Source organism: Balaenoptera ricei, chromosome 7 (genome assembly GCF_028023285.1).
Source record: "Balaenoptera ricei isolate mBalRic1 chromosome 7, mBalRic1.hap2, whole genome shotgun sequence".
NCBI classification, from domain to species: Eukaryota; Metazoa; Chordata; class Mammalia; order Artiodactyla; family Balaenopteridae; genus Balaenoptera; species Balaenoptera ricei.
Window position 1 is genome coordinate 115,519,785 of NC_082645.1, and position 14,368 is coordinate 115,534,152.

Sequence of the window (14,368 nt, forward strand, 5' to 3'; positions counted from 1 at the left end):
CACACTGTTCTCTTCGGTCCAGGAGTTTTCACGAGGAATCTCTCACTGGAGTTTACAAGCCTCTCTTACTTGCTATATCGAGACCAGGAAAGAAAGGCCAAGACTCTCTGTACTGGATGTCACTCATAGAACGTATAAATTTCATTGACTTCCTCTCCTCTTGAGGTCCCCAAATTTGCTAAGGTCTTGACTGTTGGTAAGTGACCTCCTTACCAGCCAGGGGAGGGGGCCACCTTCCCAGAGCGTTTTGCAGGTAACAGCCCCCGGGGAGAGGAGTCCCCCCTTGTGACAAGAACTATCTAAGAAGCAAAATAGATGATGTCCTCTTGGACTTGCAAGAGGGCCAGTGCCAAATCTGTGGAGGACCCTGTGTGCTGACCATTTGACACCTGCCTAGCTGAGTATGTTGGGCTGAAGACAGTGAAGAGAGGACAGATTTGCAGGCCACACTGACAGGGCCAGTTGGATGAGCCTGATGGGAGGAAGGGAGGGGGTGGCGTGAGAGATGGCGGAGTCGGGGTCAGAGTCTTAGGCAGTTTCAGGATGGTGGGGTCATCTACCAGATGAGACATTGATAATTCTGCATCCAAATCCAATGTGTGGGTGTTCCCCCCGCCACCAAATAATTCTCTGACGCCAGCTAGGTGTGCTACAATTTAACTCAATTCTGACACTGTCTACCTGGAGATAGTGTCAGATCCCAGAGGTTAAGGGCTCAGTCCCATAAGACGACCCCACCCCCGCCCCTGCTTCAGACGCCAATCGTAAGTTTGGCCAACTGGCTATAGTTTGGAGGTTCCCATGACCTCCTCCTTGGGTTCAATTAATTTATGAGAGTGGCTCACAGAACTCAGAGAAACATTTTACCTACTAGATACTAGTTTATTTTAACAGGATATAACTCAGGACCAACCAGATGGAAGAGACACATAGGGTGAGGGTTTGGGAAAGGGCGCGAAGTTTCCAGGGCCTCTCTGGGAACGCCACTCCTGCCAAATCTCTATTTGTTCACCAGTCTAGAATCTCTCTGAACCTTGTCCTTTTGGGTTTTTATGGAGGCTTCATTATCTAGGCATGGTTGATTAAATCACTGGCCATTGGCGATCGATTCCACTTCCAGCCCCTCTCTTCTCCCCGGAGGTCAAGTGGGTGGGAATGAAAGTTCCAATCCTCTAATCAGATGATTGGTTCTCCTGCCAACCAGCCCCCATCCTTAGGTGTGGACCAAAAATCATCTCAATATAACAAAAGACACCTTTGTCACTCTCGTCACTTAGGAAATTCCAAAGATTTTAGGGGCTCTGTGCCAGAAACTGGATGAAGACCAAATATAAATTTCTTATTATAAATCATAATCTCACACTATTTGGGAGGAGGACCAGTGGGAGGGAGAGCGTGGTGAATTTGCGTGCTCTGGCAGGGCTGGGTCCCTCCCAGGCTCCACTGCCCAGTCCAGGACCTTCCCACCCGCCATACTTGTTCCCCAGATTTCCGCTCAGCGCAAAGTCAACGTTTACAGCCTCCTCCAGGAGATCGTCCAGCAGGAGGGGGAGCTGGGGGAGCACTGCGTCCAGAGGCTGGTCACCATCGCCTCCAAGGAGATGAGGGAGATGCTGCAGGTAGGAGAGCCCTGCCGCCCACCGACCCAGGGGCTGGGCCTTGGTAGGTGCGGCCTGAGCTGCCCGAGGCCCTTGTCCGGTTACCTCATGGGGCAGGAGTAGGCTGAGCAAGCCCAAGGGAGCCCAGCAGGGCTGGAGCAGGTGAGGGGCAGGAGCTGGTGGTGATGCCACACATCCCTCTCGCGTCCCCTGTAGGTGGAGGGCTACGTGAGGGCAGAGGCGGCCAGCGACACCCTGGTGGCCCTGTCCCGAAACCACTCAGCTTGGTCATGTATGAGCTGCAGCACCGCCTCAGACCCCTCAGCCTCGCCGAAGAATTTGTCGTCATCACCCTGGCGAGGCTGGCCGATGGCAATGGTAGGGCCCGCGGGGCCTCAGCCCCAGTATCTGACCCCTTTAGAGCATCCCGTGTTCCTGCCGGGCCTCTGCCCTTGTCTCTGCCCCCATCCCCTTCCATTTCTCTCTCTTAGTACCTTTCTCTGGCATCCCTCCTTTTCATCTCTGTGTGTCTCTCTCTGTCCCTCTCAGCTGCCAAGATTCTCTCTCTGTGTTTCCGCCTCTCATTTCTGTGTCTTTATTCCTGTCCTCCCTTCTCTTCCAAACCTCTCTCTCCTCTCTCCCTCTCTGGCCCCGTTCTCTCACTTTCTCCTTCCCTCCTTCCCTTTCCATCCCACGAACGTGTGCTGAGTGCCTGCTGCATGCAGGCCTTGGGGTGGGTGCCACAGGCGAGTAAGACCACAGGTGAGTAAGACCACAGGTGAGTAAAACCACAGGCGAGTAAGACACCGTGAACCAGTAAACAAGAAAACAGATAATCATAATATGAGATGGCAGTTATGAAGAGGACAGCCAGGGGGCTTTCTGAGATCAGGATGAGGGGAAGAGGACCTCATCTCTGTGGGGCCCTCATTAAGGCGGCGATGCTTCACCTGTGACCTGAAGACTCAGGTGATGATTATCTGTGTGAAGAAGTAGATGAGGGAGCCATCCTGCACTGAATGTGCAAAGGCCCTGTGGCAGGAGAAAGCTTGGTTTCTCTGAAGAACTGAGAGGTCACTATGGCCGGAGCTAGAGAGAGGGGGGTGATGGGTGTAAAATGAGCTTGGAGAGTTAGGCAGGGCCTAGTGGGCGTGGCGAAGAGTCTGGACTCTATTTAAAGGCACTAGGAAGCTATTGAGGGATTTTAAGCTGCAGAGTTGCCTGATGAAGCTTCCGGGAAGCCCATTCTTGCTGTGGTGTGGACGGAGAGGGGGTGGGAGGGGTGTAACTGTGAGGTGTCTGTGGCTCAGGCTGGGACTCATTCGGCGAGCGGAGGACAGACGTGAGTAGTAGATGGGGTTCTGGTGGGCGGACTTGCTGATGGACTGTGTGTGAGAGACAAAGGAACAGCAGGACCCAAGAATGACTCCCGGGTTTCAGGTTTGAACGGCTGCCTGTATAGTGTGTTCATTTCCTGAGACGGGGAACACTCGGGGAGAGAGAACTTAGGGCTTAGATGAATTTCTTTTGTGTGGACTGAGTTTGCATTCCTTGAGAGTTGTCCAAGGGGAGAGGTCATCAAGCGGGCAGTTGATGTGGGAAGCAGAGTTCAGAGGGCAGGGGGCCTCGAGTGTAGGTGGTGTCCAAAGTTGTTGTCACCAAGGGGGTGAAAGTAGAGAGAGGAGAGAAGAGGGCCAGCACCTCGCCCTGAGAAACCCCAAACCCGAGAAGGCTTAGGGGGAACTGAACCAGAAGAACTAGAGCAAGATGAGGGCAGTGTGGTGTCGTGGAGGCTGCGAGAAGGAGAAGGACTCAGGAGGGGCCCAGGGGCCAGTCAGGGCCCATCCTCCGGGGGCGCCTGGGAAGATGAGGCTGGAGGCGGTGGCTTCCTGGGGATGGAGGCTGGTCGAGAGGGGGACAGGAGAGGGATGGGGGCAGAGGCAGTGAAGGCAGGAGGGGAAAGAAATGAGATGGTAGCTGGAGGGGCTCTGGGGGCAAGGTGGGCGGGGCCTGTGTGTGGGCTGATGCCAGAGCCAGGAGAGGGGGCAGGTGGGGGGTGCAGAAATGGGGGTCTAGCGGGCGAGGGATCTGAAAGGGGAGCTAGTGGGAGCGGGGCTGGAGGCGAGTGTGGTCTATCGCCGCTCCTCTTTCTCTCCCCCCTCCCACTGCAGTTTCCCTTCTTTCTCTGCTCTTTCTTCTGATCCCTGTTGCCTTTTCACTTTCTCACTCACAGCCTCTGGTTCTTCATCCCAGAACGTCTGTGGGACACCCAGAGGGGTCAGAGGCTGGAAGAGCCCACACTCTGCCTTCTCTCCCCCTTCCCTGCCTCCCCCTGCTCCTCCTCCCCTCCCCCCTTATCCTCCCCCTCCTCTGCCTCCTTCCCTCCTTTCTCCTCCTCCCCCTCGTCCTCCTCCCCCTCCCCTTCTCCTCCTCCTTCCCTCCTTTCTCCTCCCCTTCTCTTCCTCACCCTTCTCCTTCCCTCCTTTCTCCTCCCCCTCCTCCTCCTCCTCCCCCCTCCTTTCTCCTCCTCCTCCTCCACCTCCTCCACTTGCTCTTTCCCTCCTTTCTTCCCTTCTCCCCCTCCTCCTTCTCCTCTTCCTCCTCCTCCACCTCTCTCCCCTCCTCCTCTCTTTCCTACTTCCTTCCCCCTTCACCAGCTTCCATCTCTTCTTACCTCCCCTGCCTCCCACTCTCCCCTGTGGTCCGACCGCACAAAGCAGCTCCCTGGCTCTGCACCAGGGCTGGAGGTGTGGCTAGCGGGGTTGTCCTCTCTGCTGACTCTCCTGCCCTGACTCCTTGTGACCTCTGCCCATGCCCCACAGTGTTTGAGTTCATGCCATACATGGGCATCACCTTGGCTACCATATTCACCATGCTGAGGCTCACCAATGAAGCCAAGATGCGCCAGGTGATCTGCAGTGGTACGTGTCCTACCCGGGCCCGCAGGTCTGGCCCAGTCAGGGTGCTGGGGGATGGGGAGGTGGGGGAAACAGGTAGAGATGGAAGGGTGATGGGATTCACAGGAGCGGGCGACCGGGGAAATGTTTCCAGGTTGGGCTTGCCTTGGGCAGGTCTTTGATGCCATTTGCATCTGATCACATTGCCCCAGGTTTAGATAACTTAATGTTTCTGTGGACCCAAATCCCCAATACCTGAGAAAAGTAGGGCAAAATGTGTTGGCCGCCCTCTGCACTGGAATCCCCAGGATGTGAGTGAAAAGAGGTTTATTCCAGGCCCCAGCCTTGGCCTCGGCACAGGAGCGTCAAGGGCTGGCGCCGAGTCACACCTGCGCGCTCTACCCCCCAGGGGAGCCTTTCACACACAGACCTGCAGGGTGAGCATTAGGGGGCTCTGAGGGAGTTGGAAGGGCAGAGGGGGAGGGACTCAGAAGGAGATTTTTCTAGCAGCGTCTTTGGCCATCTCAGTGACCTGGTAGTTATGGAGGTGCACGAGGGCTCCCTCCTGAGAAGGTGGCCTGGGAAGCCTTTGTCCTTCTTCCTGCCCCTCTGGGCTCAGTGCACATCCCCACGGACAGCCATGGAGACCTTCTGCGAGACGGTGCAGTTTTACCTGAGGCACCTGGAGGGCAGTGTGTACCCCGTGATGACCGGGGAGCAGTTTGCTGCGAAGCTGTTCCCCATGGACTGCTATTTTGTGACCGTGTGGCTGAGGGACGACAACCCCGAGGTGGGACTGCCCTGCTGGGGGGTGGGGGGCCCGCACGGTCCCTGGGTCACGGCTCCCCAGCCTGTGGCGCTGGCGGGGCTGAGATACCGCGCGGTCCGGGGAGATGGGGAGCTGATTAATGGCAGAGCCACGTGGGCCCGGGGCCTCAGAAGGCGGCTTGATAAAGGTCCCTGGCGGTGCTAGATGAGGGTCCCTTTCACATGCCTGCCAGGCGCTCTCCGAGCGGTTTACCTGTGGGAGCGATTTCCACGCCAACTCTGTGCCATAGGACTGTTTTACAGCTGAGGAAAGTGAGGCATAGAGAGATCAAGTGTCTGCCCAAAGTTACCTAAGTGGCAGAGCCCGGACTTGGGGGACAGTCTGGGTTCACTGCCCACCTCTGGGGCCCGGGGGAGGCCTGGACTCTACTTCCAAGGTCCCCTCTGTCTTGTGCATGGGGCTGACATCACTGGGCCTTGCTGAGGTCCTGGGCCGAGGGGTCTAGAGACGCCGCTCCTGTGGTAGGTGAAGCTGGGGCTCATCAAGTCCCTGAAGCCTATGCTGAACCTCCTCCTGCCCAACGACGGCCTGCGGGAGCAGGTGTACGACTACATCCCCCTGCTGCTGGCAGAGTACCAGGGCCGCCTGGAGGCGCTCTTCATCACACAGGTGAGGGGCCGAGTGGGCAGCGGCGTGGGCTGGAGGCTTGAGATATTTGGGGCTCCCAAGTGTCCCGGGTGGGGAGTGTCATCTGGGTGGGAGATAGAGCCATGGGGCCTGGCACCTGTAGGATTTCCAAGAAATGAACGCTGCCATTCCAGGTGGAAAGGATGAGATCCCAAAGGGTTTTGGAGGCCACAGTGAGGTCATGGCCTTTGTGTCAGTTTCGTAGGGCTGCTGTAACAAAGAACCATGAGGTGGTTGGCTTAAAACAACAGAAATTTATTCTCTCATTGTTCTGGAGGCCGGAAGTCCGAAATCAAGGTGTTGGCAGGCTGTGCTCCTTCTGAAGGCTCTAGGGGAGAATCTTGCATCTTCCAGCTTCTGGCGGCCCCAGGCACTGCATCACTCCAACCTCTCCCTCCATCTTCACATGGCCATCTTCTCTGTGTCTCTCTGTGTCCTCTCCACTTCTCATAAGGACACCAGTCATTGGATTTAAGGCCCACCCTAAATTCAGGATGATCTCATCTCGAGATCCTTAACTAATTACAAGTACCCTATTTCCAAGTGAGGTCACATTCTGAGGTTCTGGGTGGACACAAATTCTGGGGGGAAGACCATTCGACCCCTGCCAGCCTTGAACTCCTGTGAGATGGAGCCTTTGCAAGGTTCTGCGTGGAGGCGTGACTGGGGCTGATGTGTATTGTGCAGGGGGTCACTCGTCTACAGACGAGGCGAGGCTCTTCGCTGTAAGAGCTGGGAGCAGAAATGAATGGGACGGATTTGGGGAGCCATGTGTAGATCATTCGGTCTAAAGATGGGCTTCACCTCCCAGTGACTAGGAGAGAAAGGGGAAGAAGGCCTTGAATGTCACGCTTGGTGGCCCTAGTGCAGCCCTGCCCAAGCTTTACCGTGCACGGGAATCACCGGGGGCTGGTTGAAACAGAGTTGGATTCAGAGGTCTGGGCAGGTCTGAGAGGTGGCATTTCTAACTGGCTCCCAGAGGAAGCTGATACATCCGGTTGACGGAAAACACAGAGTAGCAAAGGTCTGGAGTTTGACCCTGAGTCGGTAGAAGGTCATGTGCCACCACTTCCCACCTTTTGCAGGTCTTGAGGCAGATCCTGAAAATGTCAGTGACCACTAATACCCCTGTCCCCCAAATGCAGCTGCACACCATCTTCACGGAACTGCACGTCCAGGTGAGGCTGGCAGGCTGTGCTGGGCGCGGCCTTCTCAGGGTGGGCCCATGGGAAGGGGGCTGCGGCAGGTGGCGTGGCCGACCAGGGCGAAGGGTGAGATGGTGGTGGGGCCCCCGTCCCGCTCACGTGTCTCCTACATCCCGCTGGGGGCGAGGCCGTGGTGCTCCTGCAGCTGCACCCTCCCTGCGTGACCCCGCCCTAGGTGTGCTCCAAGGCCCCCTCCCAGCAGCAGTACAGCAGCCAGAACCTGACGGAGGTCGTGCACTGCTTCACAGCCCTTGGTGAGGCTCCCCGAGGTCCGCTGTGAGCCCACGGGAGTCCCGGCCCCGCTGAGCACTGGGCCTGGGGCTGCCTCGTCCCGCTGCTCTGGCTCAGGGGGCACGACTAAAGCGGTCCTTCCGCCTGCAGCCCGCTCCTACCCCAAGGAGCTGATGAAGTTCTTCCTCAGCCAGATGGAGAAGAGCGAGGAGGCCGTCCGCGTGGGGACCCTGACCCTGATTAGGGCAGTGGTGAGCGCGCGTGGTGAGCGAGGGCAGGAAGCGGGACGGGGGTTGGGGCGACGGGTCTCAGCCACACCTGCACCTCCTTCGTTTCCTCTTTTATGGACACTACTGGGTGGGCCAAGAAATCACAGCTCCGGGTTGCTTCACATTTTGTATCCTTGAACATAGCCCACCCTCCACACCCTCACCCCTTTCCTTAAATCCCGAATCCCAGCTTCCACCCGAGTCTGAATTTCAGACTGTTTACCTGAATCCCCCAAAGCTAAATCGAAGGCTAAATATAAAGCCTAGTTACACCACGTAGACATAGCCCTAAAGCTCTGTTGACCCAGTGCTGAACCTTAGTCTGAACCCCTGATTCTAAATCCCTAAGCCCAAATCCTAAACCTGGCCTTGATAAAGGGAAATACTGTCCCCAACAGCACCAGCTCAGAGAGCACCTTTGCGTGAATTTGAACAAGGTGCCCCCTACTGGCAGCATGTGGTCTTGCATGACTCGAGAAGAGCATGGGTGGCTTCAGTTCAGTCCTTCAGCTGGGTGCCCTTGCACAGTGCGCAAACTGGGCAACTGTACGTGAATGACCTTCTGCTGCCAGTAAGCCCCTTTCTTAAAGAAATGCAAATTTAAGCAACAGTGAGACCCTTTTTACCCATCTGATGGGCAGAGATGATAAAGATAATGACTAGTGTTGGCCTAGCCATTTTTCTGTAAAAGCACAGATAACAAAAATATTTTCAGCTTTGCAGGCCACATGGTCTGTGACAATTATGCAACTCTGCATTGTAGAGCAAAAGCATGGTCTGTATAGACTGCAGAGAGTGGTGGTGTTCCAATAAAACTTTATCCACAAAAACAGGCTTTGGGCCGGATTTAGCCTTAGGGCTGTACTTTGCTAATCCCTGGTCTAGAATACAAGAAACCAGGCTTCTATACTTCATTGATGGGAGTGTAAATTGATTAAACCTTTCTGGGTTCTCAATTGGATAGGGCCCAAAACTTGGGCTCAAAAATCTAACATTTTGTCAATTGTCTGAAGGAAATAATTGCCCAAAAGCAACTGGATAAAGATGTTCATTATAACATTGGGCATAAAAGCCGAACATTAAAAACAACCTACATGTTCTTCTATAAGGAATTGGTGGAATTAATGATAGTATAGCAACATATGGAGTATTATACAATCTATACTTTTTCATGGAAAAGCTGCCCTTTATATATTAAGTATAACAATACAGTATGGGACAGTATATATAGCATGACCTTGGTTATGTGAAAGAAGTCTAGGTGTTTATGCATAAATGAGTTTAGAAGGATGCACCTAAACTGTTAAGGGTGGTTATCTTTTATTTTGATTTTACAATGAACAAATACTATTTTTATAATCAGAAAAAAGTTTTCCATTTTGGAGATAAAAACTTTAAATTGTAACATTCTCCCTTTCTTTTTTTCTTTTTTATAATTTTTATCGGAATGTAGTTGATTTACAATGTTGTGTTAGTTTCAGGTGTACAGCAAAATGAATCTGTTATACGTATACATATATCCACTCTTTTTTAGATTCTTTGGTGCCTGAATACCTGCCATCTTCTACCCCAACCTTATTTCCTCTTTTTCCTCCACCAGCATTAACTTCTAGTAATGCCTAGCCTTGAGCTCAGCCTGACTCTAATTCCGTCCATACCAACCTCTCCAGAACCTTCTCCTGCTCTTTCTCACCTCCCTTAATCTTCCTCCTTCCGTCGGGTGTGTGGTCATCAGCCCTACATCCAGCAAACACACAGCCCTCTTGTGCACCAGGCCCGGTGTTAACACATTACTGTTCACAGCGGCCCTGTGAGGGAGGTGCTCTTAATATCCACCTTTTACAGGTGAGGAAACTGAGGCACAGAGGGGCTAAGTAATTCACCTAAGGTCACACAGCTGGGATGTGGTGAAGCCGGAGTTTGAGTGCCGGCAGCCTGGCACCGGAGCCCAGGCTCTCCATAGCTGGGCTTTGCAGTCTCCATGTGCCTGCTGTGTGTCCAGCACCGTGTGTCCAGCTGAGGGGACTAAAGAGCTCTTGGGGGAGACCCCGCCCTGCCCTCAAGGAGGGTCCACTAGGTTCCAAAGAGACACACACAGAGCAGAGGCCAAGGGAGTGAGGCATGAAAACAACGTCCCCCTGGGCTGGGGTGGGGAGAGTGTTGAGAGCACCGGGAAGTGGCCAGGGTGACTTCTGAGGGAAGTGCCCCTGAGCTCGGGGGGATGAGTCGGAGGCTCTCAGGAGGGTGACGTGGACCCCGAGCCCTGGCTCCCGTGGAGGGTGACGGGCAAGGCCTCGCCGCTTCTGGCATCCTCTCAGAGCCCGGCCCTAAGGCCAGCGGACCTCCAGGTGAGTTTTCTTCTTTCAGAGCCCAGAATGAATATCAGGACCATCCACCTGGCCATCCGGGTGGTCAAGGACACACTCTCCGACACCCGGCCCAAGGTAACGGGGCAGAGACCCAGAAAGGGGTGCAGGCCGGGGCCTTTGCCGGGCAAACGGAGGGAAGTTGGTGGCGAGTGGAGTGTTCTTCTATTAGCTGCCGCCTGCCTTCCCCTCCAGCTCTGTGGGTGGAGCCCTGGCTGCCTCCTCTAGTAAGGCCCTTGGATGGGAAACCTACCTTCCCAGCCAGCCCTGAGCACGTCTGGGGGAGAGTGAGGCCCATCAGAGCTGCGGTCCCGTTCCTGGGACCCCTCCCTATCACCAGGGACCTGGAGTTTTCCAGCCAAGGGTCTCAGACACCACCCTGGACAGAGGAGAGGCCGAGCGAACCCAGCATCAGCTCGAGCTGCTTGGCTGGCTAGGGTCTTTACCACATTTGAAAAAAGCAACTCGTCAAATAAAGGCTAAAAACCACAGGCCCGGCTCCATTGCAGCCACGGCCCCTGGCGTCTAGCTTTGCTTCTGAACACAGACCCTGAGGGCTGCTGTCGAGTCATTCCGCCCCAGGGAGGGGAGATCCAGGCTGGCGAGGGTCTGCACAAATGGGGACGGGAACAGGGCTGGAGACGTAGGCGGAGCTGCCTTCAATACCTGGAGGATGTCAGGGGGAGAGGGAATAGGCTTCTTCTGTGTCACCGCCACATATGAGCCCCAGGAGAAGGGTCAGCTTGTCCTCACCGGGGCTGCCTGAGGCTGGAGGCGCCTACGGAGAAGGGAGCGCGCTCATGGCTCTGAAGGGCTCAGATGAGGCTCCTGGGCGTGTGGGCTGCCGAGTGGCACCCCCCGGATGAGACGGGGTGGTGGACAGAGCGGGCAGTAGCCAGGTGGCCCCTGAGGCCCCTTCCAGACCAGAGCACCCTCAGCTCCTGGCTGTCTCGTGTCACAGGGTTGGGTGTTGGATCCCCAGCCTCTAACCCCCAGCATGTCCGTGCCCTGTCCCCTCAGGTGAGGATGGCTATTCTCCGTATCATTGGTCAGTTGGCCCTGTCCGGCTTCCAGGACGGGCTCAAAGGCTGGGGCCTGAAGTACGTGTCTGTGCAGCTGACCTTGTCCGCCTACGAGCTGGTGAGTGGCCCTGCCATGCAGATGGTGGAGCAGCTGGACTCTGGAAATGGTTTCCACAGCGTTGAGGAAAGTGTGCTGCTCAGTGTACCGGGGTTTGAACCTGCGTGCGTGTACCTTCATGACGCAAGGACACAGGCACACACAGTAAGCCGCAGGAGTCTAGAGAATACTGAAACGTGTGCACAGCTCTGGGTTTCCCAGAGACTCAGTATCTGGGCATCAAGCCTCGTGGGGGGGGTGAGGAAACCGCAGCCAAGACCACAACAAGCCCCTGCCAGCCCACAAGCAGGGACCCCTCGATTCTGTCTTCCAGGCACATCGCCGGGAGAGCTTTTATCAGAGGAACTTGGAGGAGAAGATGGTCCACAAGGTCACCATGGACACCGTGAGGATCATAACCTCTTCTGTCAGTGGGATGACCAAGGTGAGTTGGCCCACTGGGCTGGCATGCCGGAACTGGTAGCTCATGTCTGCAGTGCTCCGGGCTGGGGGGAATAGCACAGGCCCAGAATTCTGCACTGTTGCTTCTCCCATTCCCACTACCTGGGATGACTGGGGGGCCCTGAGCTTTCAATTACCTGAGCTCTTGTCTTTCAAGATCCAGGTGCTTGATGGGAACAGGGCAGTGCCTGGCAGACAGAAGGCCTAGTAAGTATTAGTTGACTTAGTGCTTGAAATGTGTCCATTACCTTGAAGTCCCTTCAGTCGAGGTGTGTGTGTGTGTGTGCACGCGCATGCATGTGTGTACGTGTATGTGTAAACAAGTGATTTTAGTGGTTTAACTCCAGACATTCAGTGAGTTCCTATTATGTGAAAGACACCAGGGCATACACTGGAAAGGCTCAGTATGACCCCCAAGTTGTTCACAGGCTTTAGGGGAAACAAACGTGCCAACTTTTAATTGCAATACAATGTGACATAGCAATAAGATAGAAAAATTTACCACGACAGCATACGGAGGGGATCATTGTCCGTTAATGGAGGCCATGGCCTCGATGCTCCCCATCCAGGGGCAGCTTATCTTAATTATAGAAATAATAGTAATAATAATAATAAGGCTACAATCCATTGAGCACCTACATATAGCAGGTATTGTACTAGGTGCGTAATATGTAGAATCTCATTTAATTATCCCAACAACCCTGTGAGGTGAGGTCTATTATTATTACCCTGCTTTTGTAGATGAGGAAACTGAAGCTCAGAGGGCCTCATTAAGTGGCTCAAGGATTCCAAGCTGGTAAACAGTGGAGCCAGGATTAAAGTGCTCTTTCTAGCTCATCATGCTGTCTCCCTGGGGGAGCCCAGGAGCTGGGGATTCTCGTCCCGGTGGCTAGGACAGGTCAAGCAACTTCATTGTAGTCATTAGCACAGGCGCTCACCCCTGACTCCTAGGGGTGGGAGTGGGGCTAAGGGGGGCCAGGGTCACTGGGGGTGTTCAGTGATCATCTGAGGAGAGGGGAGATGGCAGGGTGAAGTTGGAGGACTAGAGACACAGCTCTAAGCCTCTGTAGAGAAACAGAACCAGTAGGAGATATATATCAATACATCACTTGCTTTATTTCAAGGAATTGGTTTATGCATTTGTGAGGGCTGGCAAGTCTGAAATTTAGGGGGCCGGCCAGCAGGCTGGAGACTCATGCAGTAGCAGAGGCTGCAGTCTTGAGGCAAACTATCTTCTTCTTCAGGGAAACCTGTGTTTTGCTCTCAACTGATTGGATGAACTCTACTCGCGTTATCCACACTAACCTCCTTTATGGATTATGCACTTTCATCAGATTTACAAAATGCCTTTACAGCCACACCTAGATTAGTGTTTGAATACCTGGGTACCTTCACTTGCCAAGTGGACACATAAAAACTGACCATCACAGTTAGCAAGCGTGGTTGGGTTGTCTGCCCAGTGTGCACCTCTGGAGGGTTTGGCGTTAGGGGGAGGGTGCTGGTCAAAGAGGATATGACGGGTGTGGGGTTGGAGTGAGGCCAGCAGGCATGGGGGTTGGGTGCCCAGGACCCGCTGACCCCCTCGGCCACGGCAGGTGGATGTTGCTTAGATGGCCCTGGCAGGGACCGGGGTTGGCAGCAGAGCTGGGCAGGGCTGAGGCGGTCAGCTGGTCAGAGTGCGGTTCTGGAGAAGCGATGGTGAGGCCACACTGCAGGGGGAGCCCTCCCCGTCTCCTCACAGGGCCATGGGAGGCCCGGGCTGATCCTGCCCCCCGTACCCGCCCCCCAGGAATTTTGGGTGAGGCTCCTGTGCTACATCATGGAGACGGATCACACCGAGGCCAGACCCCCATCTGCCTCAGTCTCACTAGCCTGGCAGAACGCCAGCTCCACGCCGAGGACGGGGAAGCCAACGCGACCAGCAAGGGCAGGCACGGTGGGCAGCACCCCTGGGCCGGCTGCTGGGGGTGGGCACGTGGGGCCGGAGCCCAAACAGTCAGGCCCAAGGCCATATCTGAGGAGGTTAAAAGCGTACAGACTTCCTCCAGCAGTCCACTCCTCGCGTCCCCATCCCCTGGCCCGTGCCCCCGGCCCAGACCCCGCCTGCAGGGCTCCTGGCTCCGGCTTTCTCCAGGTGTGAGCTCTCTGGGACCCTGGGAGCAGGTCCCATCCCAGTCCTCTGAGACCACCCCCATCAGGGGCCCCCCCGGTTGGAGCACCGTTAACACCAGACTCACGAGAAAGTGCCTAGGCTGACCTCCGTATGGGTGACACCGTTGTCCCAGGGGGGTTGCTCTCGCGGACCCGGGGCTTTGTGGATGGGTGTGGCCGGCGACCGCAGGTGGCTGGGAGCCTTATAGGACACGGCAGTGGCGAAGGGCGGAGACTGCTCTGAGCGGCCAGCTAGGACAACCCCTGAGGTCTTTCTCATGCCCTCACCCCAGCTGGGCTGGGGCCTCTCCGGGCATCACCTCCCTCCCTTTTGCGACTTCTCAGGCGGCCTGGCCCTCCCTTGCCCACTGGTCCAAGTGCTGTGAGCTTGCTTCTCACGGGCTCATTACCTCACAGAGCCTGAAGAGGAAGGTGAAGTGAGGGGTGTGGGTGTCTAGTTACTGTTGGCTTGACAAGGCCAAGGTTCACAGTAGGAGGCAAACACTCTCACGGCCGGTCCTTGTGTCTACTACGAAGTGGGCTGTCTTGAAAACAGTATCTTCTAAGCCCCAGCCTGCAGCACTAGGCTTCTTCTTCCCAAGATAGCCAGTTAC

At 55.3% G+C, this 14,368-nt stretch overlaps 1 protein-coding gene across 1 annotated transcript in view; it reads left to right on the forward strand.

Annotated features, from left to right (window-relative positions):
* MROH2A (maestro heat like repeat family member 2A) overlaps nt 1–14,368 on the forward strand; it is a 43,134-nt gene that overhangs the window by 3,599 nt on the left and 25,167 nt on the right. Inside the window, 14 exon segments of the mRNA XM_059927556.1 lie at nt 1,488–1,619; nt 1,815–1,875; nt 1,878–1,976; nt 4,421–4,519; nt 5,134–5,285; nt 5,790–5,933; nt 7,037–7,129; nt 7,332–7,410; nt 7,538–7,651; nt 10,024–10,100; nt 11,043–11,162; nt 11,476–11,586; nt 13,393–13,444; nt 13,447–13,539. Coding sequence (XP_059783539.1) covers nt 1,488–1,619; nt 1,815–1,875; nt 1,878–1,976; nt 4,421–4,519; nt 5,134–5,285; nt 5,790–5,933; nt 7,037–7,129; nt 7,332–7,410; nt 7,538–7,651; nt 10,024–10,100; nt 11,043–11,162; nt 11,476–11,586; nt 13,393–13,444; nt 13,447–13,539 — 1,426 coding nt within the window.